Source organism: Dromiciops gliroides, chromosome 1, assembly GCF_019393635.1.
Source record: "Dromiciops gliroides isolate mDroGli1 chromosome 1, mDroGli1.pri, whole genome shotgun sequence".
Taxonomy (NCBI): domain Eukaryota; kingdom Metazoa; phylum Chordata; class Mammalia; order Microbiotheria; family Microbiotheriidae; genus Dromiciops; species Dromiciops gliroides.
The window spans coordinates 58373529-58383314 of record NC_057861.1 but is presented as its reverse complement, the minus strand read 5'-3'; the positions used below and the strand labels follow the sequence as shown (position 1 = coordinate 58383314).

At 47.7% G+C, this 9786-nt stretch overlaps 1 protein-coding gene across 1 annotated transcript in view; it reads right to left on the bottom strand.

Annotated features, from left to right (window-relative positions):
• Window positions 1-1105: 1105 nt before the first annotated feature.
• The window catches only part of CPAMD8 (C3 and PZP like alpha-2-macroglobulin domain containing 8), a 169017-nt gene continuing 160336 nt past the window's right edge, over window positions 1106-9786 (bottom strand). Inside the window, exons 41-42 of the mRNA XM_043975621.1 lie at window positions 3836-4010; window positions 1106-1815 (exon numbers count right to left, since the gene is read on the bottom strand). Coding sequence (XP_043831556.1) covers window positions 3967-4010 — 44 coding nt within the window. The 3' untranslated portion in view covers window positions 1106-1815; window positions 3836-3966. The remainder of the gene's footprint in view (window positions 1816-3835; window positions 4011-9786) is intronic.

Below are 9786 nucleotides of genomic sequence, written 5' to 3'. Positions count from 1 at the left end.
TGTATGAAGCATTGGGGTTAAGTGACTTGCCCAGGGTCACACAGCTAGTTAAATGTTAAGTGTCTGAGGTCGAATTTGAACTCAGGTCCTCCTGACTCCAGGGCCACTGCGCCACCTAGCTGCCCCCCCCCTTTGGGGGGAGAAATGAGACCTTTCCCCATCTCTAGGCTGGGAGCCCCCCTCCTAGCTAGCTCTCCTTTCATCCCCAAGGATCCCTGCTGACAACCCAGTAATCACGTGCCCCTTTTTCTCAGGACTCACCATAAAATCTGGTCAGGACCCTGGCCACCTAAACACTCCAAGGGCAGCTGGTTACCTCTCCTAATTTTTCAGTGACCATTTTGGTCCTTGTTGCTTTATCATCCCAGCTTCATTCTCCGTGGGTAGAGAAAGCAGAAGCCAGCTAGGGGATGCAGAGTTCTGCCTTATCTCTGGAGCTCTGCCAGGGTCCTGGAAGGCCCTGATGCTCTTCTCACTGGCTCTCAGTGAACATTTGAGCTCTTCCTCAGCCCCTGGCCCTGCTGTCTGTCCCGCACAGCCTCCAGAATCCTTTGGAATGGATTCTTCGCAGGTTGTTTTAGTGTAAAGGTCTTGAGCTTCTTCCTTCATTCATACCCTGGTAATCGGGCCCCATCACCCGACAATGTATGATCGACAATGCATGATCTATGGTCCTCAGAAGGCTTCGTTTAGATACTGAGATTTTATTAACAATTGCTTCTAAAACCGCTCATGGTCATGTGCTTCCTCCTTGCTTTGAGTCCTGGGCCCTTGGCCAATCCTGGGGGCAGCAAAGCCAGGGCTGAGCCAGCCCTAAGCGGTCGCTGTGGAGCTGCCAGGCCCTCTAGAACCGGGTCCCGAAGGCTGGGCAGGGGCATGAGACGCCACATTTCTGTGGCCCTCTCTCTCCATTTTGGTTCTGCAGATTGATATATCTTTTGTTTTGTGTCTGCCTTACCACAGCCCTTCAAAAGAGGGCATGGCAGGTATTGTCGCTACGGGTACAGATGGGGAAGTGAGGCCCAGGGAAGGGGATGGACTTGCCTAGAGTCACACAGCAGTTGACTTCAGACTTGGGCCAGGACCCCCTGCCTCCTCTCGCCTAGCACTTTATTCATCATGCCAAGTCGATATTGGTTAGCTCATCTGTTCTATGTATTCATCCACCTGTCTTAGGCCTTCCTCCCAGATTCCACAAGGGGCAGCAATCATATCGTATTTACCTTTGTTTCCCCTTCAGGCTGAGAACAGGGTCTTGTGCATAGGGGAGGGGTGCTCAACAAAAGCTCTCTGCACCTCGTTTTCCTTCATCTGTAAAATAGGAACTAATACCTGCCTTGCCTTAACTCACAGATTGTCGAGAGGCTAGAATGAGGTGATTGATGTGAAGATTCATGGATCAAAAGTGAAAAACTCTGTACAAATCGAAGGCACCAAAAAGGCAGGGGACAGTGGCTTGCTCCAAAGTAAATAGGCCCCCTGTCCCCTTCCTGCCCCCAGAAGAGGCCCTTGCTCAAATGCCATTCCTGCTCTCGGCAGTTACTGGTAGTTAGAAGCTCTATGGGAAAACTTGACAGAGGCAGGAAGTGCATGGAAGAGGGGAGGGGGTGTGTACTGACAATGAAGCACAGGAGCTGGTGCAGACTGAGCCCTGCTCCCCTGCAGACTCAGCATGGCTAGGGAAGGGACAGGAGGCTTTTGCAGTGGGTGAGAAAGATCCAGGTCCTTCTTGCTCTCCACAAAGTCAGCGATGTGAGCAAAACCATTAAGGAGTCACCCTCTGGGCCACTTCTCCTCCTGGGAAGGTCATCATCTCTGTTGAAAAGGAGATCACAGCATTATTATTGTCAGCTTCAGTGTGCAGGGAAAAGGGATGCTGTGTCTGGAGACAAATATCTGTAGCTAGGACCAATGGAAGTGAGTTGGAGGGAGGTTCATTTTAGCTCATTTTAAGGCATTACTTCCAACAACAGCTAGGTGGCTCAGTGGATAGAGCGACGAGCCTGGAGTCAGGAAGACTCTTAACCTGCTCAAATGTGGCCTCAGACATTAGCTGTGTGACCCTGGGCAAGTCACTTCACCCTGTTTACCCCAGTTTCCTCATCTGTAAAATGAGTTAGAGAAGGAAATGGAAAACCACTCTAGTATCTTTGCTAAGAAAATCCCAAGTAGGGACACAGAGAGTCAAACGTGACTGAAAACAGCTGAATAACCCAATAACAATCAGGGATTTTAGAGCTGGAAGGGTCCTTAAAAGTGCTTCCCTCATTTTATAGATGAGGAAACTGAGACCTCAAGGGGCTGTGATACAAGTAGCGACAGTATTGATATTTGACCCAAAGTCCTGTGACCCCATATCTAGTGTTCTTTCAACTGACAGCTGTTATTTAGACACAACCATCAATGAACCGATTGCCTCCATAAGCCTGCTGAGTGGTGTTTCACTGAAATTGTCATTTGAAATTGTCAAGAACATTATGGAAGGCAATTCTGCATGGGAGGTGTGGGTAGGGGAATGTCCTGGATGCGAGGATGAGCCTCTGGGCCTCCATCTATCTCACTGTGGCTGCAGCTGCAGCTCTGGCTTGAGAACACACCTCCTGTCTGGAGAAAGTCTTGGTGGAAGGTGTGACCCTTTGTTTTGTTTATCTGGTTACTTCTACTCGTGGTCATCAGTGTTTAATAAAAACATTTTAAAGAGATATTCAGCCCTTCAAAAACACTGTGACCAATCATCATAGGCTCCTAGATTCAGAGCTGGCAGGTCCTCAGAGGCTGCCTAGTCCAATACCTTCACTTTGCAGATGAGAAAACTGAGGCCCTGGGAAGTTAGCTGATTTGTGCAAAGCCATATCGCTGGTAAGTATCAGAGGCAGAATTTGGAGTCCTCTGATTCCAAATTCAGCCTCTTTTCTACTCTACCATGCTGTCTTCTTCCAATAGGGAAGCCTATAACCCAAACTGTACAGATAAATAAAAGGAGGGAAGGGCCTTGCTTAAGGTAACCCCGTCCATCCGGGTAGAAGAGAGACCCGAAGCTCAGTCTCCTGCTGTGTCGTGCTAGGCTCTGTTCCTTCTGTACCCTGCACTGTCTGTGCACCTGGTAACAGTAGCTGGTGAATCACACACAGGCTGAGATCTGGGAAGGGAGTAGTTAGGGTTCCTGTGGCTACAGCACCCTTCCCAAAGCTGCAGCAAGTAAAGTGACACATGTGTCAGAGAACCAGAATGCTAGACTGAGAAGAGTTTCAGAGAACGTCTGGTCCAGCCACCTGGTGGCTCAGTGGATGGAGCCCTGGGCCTGGAGCCAGGAAGCCCTGAGTTCAGATCTGGCCTCAGAGACTTCCTACCTGTGTGTCCCTGGGCAAGTCACTTACCCTCTGTCTGCCTCAGTTTCCTCAACTGTAAAATGGAGATAATGAAAGCATGTGCCTCACAAGGTTGTGACAACCAGATGAAGTGATATTGGTAAAGCACTTGGCACAGGGCCTGGTACATAGCAGGCATTTAATAAATGCTTGTTTCCTTCCTTTTTTTGTTTGCTTGTTTTATTTTATTTATTTATTTATTTTGGTGGAGCAATGAGGGTTAAGTGACTTGCCCAAGGTCACACAGCTAGTAAGCATCAAGTGTCTGAGGTCATATTTGAACTCAGGTCCTCCTGACTCCAGGGCCAGTGCTCTATCCACTTCGCCACCTAGCTGCCCCCTCCTTCCTTCTTCCTATTCAAAGCACATACCCTGTTTAACCCCCGCCCCCACAAAAACAGCCACCTGGTTTTTCCTTGAAGACTTCCAGGGGTTATCTGACTGGAGACAGTTTGTGAGAGGCTCACCATTCCATGTGGTCCCCGTAGTTCCTTCCTTCCAGGTACCTTCAGAGCGCTGCTGACTGTTGTCAGCTCTGGCCTAGTGGCAAAGCTCTCAGCCTCAGAGCCATAGGGGTCAGGGCTCATACTCATAGAAGTTAGTAGGCCATGTCTGATGGTGGCTGTGCTGGGCTCTCTGCAGCTTCAAGGGAAGGAAAAAGTCACAAGCTCCAAAGAGGAAACAGACTAATTGCCTAGGAAGCCAAGGGTTCGTGGGGCTCATCTGGCATGGACCAACCTGGAGCTGCCTCCCCTCCAGCGCCTACAACCCCAGATGACCAAGGCAAGGGGAGGCACCTTTGAGGACATTTACTGTGTCCTTAGCAAGCTTGCTCAATCCCTGCTAAGGTGCTCCTTGCCCAATCCCTGCTAGTGCCTCATTCAGCTTCTACTTGAATACCTCTGGTGAGAGGGAGCTCTGGCTCTGCCAATCTTTACCTGTATGACCACATGCAAGTCACTTACGTCTCTCTGGGCCTGAGTTTCCACAACTGAGGTGGGCCAGATAACCTCTAAGGTTTCTATAATCTATGAAGTCATCAATTCTCAATGTCCTTCCCAAACTGTGGTGCCCGGCAGGAATGAATTAATGAATGAATGAACAAAGAACTGTGCTAAAACTTGGGAACACAAATACAAAACCAAACCCAACCCATGTCTACCCTCAAGGAGCTTACATTCTAAAAGGGGGAAGACAACACATAGAGCAAAGGGGGTGGCCAGGGAAGGGAGTGTTGGTTGGGGAATGAAACATAAGCCTCCAGATGGCATTCGATGAGGGCAAAAACAGAAGGACTTCCTTTGTACGTGGAGCCTTAAAGGAGAAAGTCAGAGATGACATTGATGTTTCTAGCTGGCAAATGGGTACACCAAAGAAGAGAGGAGGTTAGTGTGTAAGGAAGAGTGTGTTGGCTCACCATGAGTTCATATTATAGAGACATTATGCATGGATCTAATCCTGCTCTCTTCAAAAACCTTCTATGGCTCCCTTAGCTCAGCAGCCAAGTGTGGGAGCATGGTACTTTCCAGTCTTGTCTTATACTGCACCAAGTGGAACGAGTGCCCCTCTCCATCTATACCCCATGCTGTCCTGCTTCTATATGGGCCTCTATGTCTGGAATGCCCTCTTCTCCACCTGCTGAAACCCTATTCATTCTTTATTTTATTTTAAATTATTAATTGGTGTTTACGTTAAATTAAATGTTTATTGGTATTTTCTACTTCCCCGTCACGTCCCAATTTTCCACCCCAGATCCTCACTCCCGTAATGGAATATCTCCTCAATAACAGCAGCAGCAGCAAGAGCAAGAGCAGCTACAGTAGCTGCAACAACAGTAGCAGCAGAGACAGCAACAATAGCAGCAGATGGCAAAGGATTGGAAATCGAGGGAATGCTCATCAGTTGGGGAATGGCTGAACAAGTTGTGGTATATGAATATAATGGAATACTATTGTGCTATAAGAAATAATGAGCAGGCCGACTTCAGAAAAACCTGGGAAAAGACTTAAGTGGACTGATGCTGAGTGAAGTGAGAGAACCAGAATACTGTACACAGTAATGGCAGCATTGTGTGATGATCAACTGTGATAGACTTGCTCTTCTCACAGTTCAATGATCCAAGACAATTTCAAAGAACTCACGATAGAGAATATTCTCCAGATCCAGAAAAAAGAACTGTAGATTCTGAATGCAGATTGAACCATACTGTTTCTACTTTTTTTTTGTAGGGTTTTCCCCCCTTGTGTTCTGATTCTCTTTCACAATGTGACTATGCAGAAATATTTTAATGTGATTGTACAACACACACATATATATATATATATATATATATATATATTATATATATATATATATATATATATATAACCCATATCAGATTGTTTTTCTGTCTGGTGGGGAAGGGGGAGGGAAGGGAGGTGGGAGAAAAATTTGGAACTAAAAATCTTATGAAAACAAGTGTTGAAACTACCTTTGCATGTAACTGGAGGATAATAAAATAAAATACTTAAAACAACAAATAGCTCAGAGACAGCAACAACAATATGACAATAGCAGCAGGAGCATCAACAAGAACAACTAAAATAGATCTCAAGCTAGAAAGGACCTCAGAGGTAATCTAGTCCAACACCTTTGTTTTACAGAGGGAAAACTGAGGCACAGGGAAGTCGTGTGACTTATTCAAGGTCCCATAGGTGGGACTGAAGCCAAGACTCTGCCTGACACTGCCTCTTCCTGGTCAAGCCAAACAAATCACACTAGCGACATCTGAAGCCACACCTCATTTCCCCATATCCCACCTTTTCTGTTGGGAGGTAGATGGTCCTGCTTCATGTCAGTCCTCTGATGCTGCAATTCTCACTTGACCATGGAAGACCAAGTCAAACTAGCCTTTTTTTTTTTTTTTTTGGGAAGGGCAATGAGGGTTCAGTGACTTGCCCAGGGTCACACAACTAGTAAGTGTCAAGAGTCTGAGGCCGTATTTGAACTCAGGTCCTCCTCACTCCAGGGCTGGTGCTTTATCCACTGTGACACCTAGCTGCCCCCAGACTAGACTTTCCTAATGTATTTCACATGACAATGATACAATCTGGGCATCACTTCAGTTTTCTGGGCCTTCATTTCTTCAGTTTTAAATTGAGGGGCTGGGGGTAGATGGCCTCTCAAATTCTTCCTAGCTCTACATAGGTCATTCTATAATCCCAGATGTGAGCTCTGTGAGCTCTGTGAGGTCAGGGACCACACCTTATCTAAACTCTATGTGTCCTTCAGTGTCTAGCACAGAGCTCTGTACTCAGAAGGTGCTTACTATTTGCTAAATTGAATTTTCATAGTGGAAAGAATGGTGGATTATGTATAATGAGAGGACATGGGAGGTGAATTTTATGAGCTGCTTTCCCCCATCTGTAAAATGAGGAGATTGGATGACCCTCTGCTGACCTTTAGAGTCTCTCTCTCTCTCTCTCTCTCTCTCTCTCATCTCTCTCTCTCTCTCAGCTCTAAATCTTAATGATTGTCTGAACCACATTAAATTGGGAACATTGCAGATGTGAGGTAGTGGTTGGGGTCCTGGAGGGCAGGTCAGAGGTCAGGGCTGGAAAGTAGCTTCTGGGAAGCCTCAGCTTAGCAGTGGCATGCCTGATGCCAGAGATGCTGATGAGCTCCCCTGCAGAGGAGGGCAGCAGTGAAGCAGAAGGCAGGGGGCTGAGGACTTGAGAGTCCACCCAGGACCAAGGGGAGCAGGGGAAAGAGAGGCCTCAAAGAAGACTAAGGAGGAGTTGTTCAAGAGGTAGGAGAAGAGATAGGAAAGAGAACCCTCATGGAAAGCTGGACAGAGTCGGTAGAGAGATAGGAAGAAAGATGAGGACCGAGGAAGGAACACTGTCTGGCAAGAATGGGTCAACCTGGGGGCAGCTAGGTGGTGCAGTGATAAGGCACCAGTCCTGGATTCAGGAGGATCTGAGTTCAAATCCAGCCTCAGACACTTGACACTTACTAGCTGTGTGACCCTGGGCAAGTCACTTAACCCTCATTGCCCTGCCTCCCCCCCCCCAAAAAGAGAAAAGAATGGGTCACCCTGACATCTGCAGCTGAGGGTATGGGGAAGATACAACTACAGATCTGCCCTGAGCTGGAAAACAGACTGTGGCAAGCAGCAGGCAGAACCAAAGGGCCCCAAAGTTCATGCACTTGTGAGCTCTTAAGCTTCCTGTCCATTTGCTCCTTTCTCTCACTCCCAGAGCCCTGGAAGAAGGGCAGGCCAGAGGATCCTGAAGCAGAATGGGCTGTCTCTGGAGGTGGGGAGCCTCCCAATCTCTGGTATCTTTAAGTGGTGTCTGGCATTGTCAGGGATATTAGAGAGGATATTCCTGTCTGATATAAGCTGTACTAGACAACTCTGAGACTCCATGATATCCATTTTTTAGACAGGGAAACTGAGGGTCAAAGAGAATTACCTTGTCTGTGGTCACACAATTTGTTAAGTGGTATTGCTGGGACTTGAACTCAGGCCTCCTGCATAATCCCCCCTGTACTTCACTAGAGAAATGAGCATGAGTCAGAGGACTCTGCTATAACCACGAGCCTATGTCAGCCTCACAAAAAGGTCCCTGAGGTTTCACTGTAAGAGTGTGTAGATAAGGTTGGAAGCAGGTAGTAGGGTGGGAGGGGCTCTGAAGGAGGAGCCAGCAAACACCTGACTCCCTAGCCTAGGCTCTTGAGCCCACCTTGAGCCCACCAATAGTACTTTTTTTTTTTTTTAAGTGAGGCAATTGGGGTTAAGTGACTTGCCCAAGGTCACACAGATAGTAAGTGTTAAGTGTCTGAGGCCGGATTTGAACTCAGGTCCTCCTGACTCCAGGGCCGGTGCCCTATCCACTGCGCCACCTAGCTGCCCCAGTACTTCTTTTTTTTGTTTGTTTTTTGGGTGGGGAAAATGGGGGTTAAGTGACTTGTCCAGGGTCACACAGCTAGTAAGTGTCAAGTGTTTGAGGCTGGATTTGAACTCAGGTCCTCCCGAATCCTGGCCAGAGCTTTTATCCACTGCAACCACGTAGCTGCCCCTCCACCATTACTTCTTGAGGCCTCCATTTCATGTAGCCATTCATTCAATCACCAACTATTGAATTCCAACAATGTGCACAGTGCTGTACACATACAGGCACACAGATAGTCCCTACTCTCAAGAAGCTCCAAGTAAATTTAGTAGGGAAGATAGAACATATTTACATGTAGAACTGCCATGTGACAACACACATGACAGAATTCCAGGGCCCAAAGACATCTGGTTAGGGGAATGAGGAAAAGCTTCTGGGAGGAGGTAGTAAATCAGCTGGACTTGAGAAGGGATAAGATTTTGATGGGGAAAGAGGGTCAGGTCATTCTAAGTAGAAGGAATGGTATAAACAAGGACACAAAAGCAAGAAAAGAAGGGACATTGTCTGGGAGGGTGATGTCTACTTTGGAGGAAACACAATCATTCCCCTCCATCCTGTTCTTTCACTCAGGCCTTTGCCCCTTCCCAACTGGACCTCTGCAGCTGGCTTCCCAGGCTGTCAGAGCCATCCAAATGTCCACTTCTGTTTTTTTGTTTTTTGGGTTTTTGGGGGTTAAGTGACTTGCCCAGGGTCACACAGCTAGTAAGTGTTAAGTGGTCTGAGGCCGGATTTGAACTCAGGTCCTCCTGAATCTAGGGCCGGTGTTCTATCCACTGCGCCATCTAGCTGCCCCTAAATGTCCACTTCTGTTTTTTTGTTTTTTGTTTTTTTTGGGGGGGTTAAGTGACTTGCCCAGGGTCACATAGCTAGTAAGTGTTAAGTGTCTGAGGTCGGATTTGAACTCAGGTCCTCCTGAATCTAGGGCCGGTGCTCTATCCACTGCGCCACCTAGCTGCCCCTAAATGTCGACTTCTGATCATCTCTCCCTCCTCCTCAGATTTCTCTACGTGCCCCAGAGCCCAATCCTGCATTTGACCTGACCCCAGCCCATCACCTCACCTCAGTTTCCTCATCTGTAAAGTGAGATGGAAAAGGAAATGGTCGACCACTCCAATATCTTTGACAAGAAAACCCCAAATGGGGTCACAAGGAGGCAGACATGACTGCAAGATGAGCCTGAACAACAACAATATGGTTTTTTTTTCCTGGCCCTTTCAGGCTACAGAACACAAAGCAATCCTGGGAAGTGGATGGTGAGGAGGAAACCGAGGCACAGAGAGTATAAGTGACTCGATGAGCAAATGTCAACAGTGACTGGAGTACAGGTCTCCCACCTGCCGCCACTGCTCTGGTGACTCCACCCGAGCACTTTGTTTCCTTCAGCTTCCCCCATTGCCTGGCCTAGGTTCTAAGATCCACCTCCAGGCCCCCTCCAGCTTTCACACTCTAGGAGAGCGCTCAGGACCAGCCTCTCTGGGGAAGAG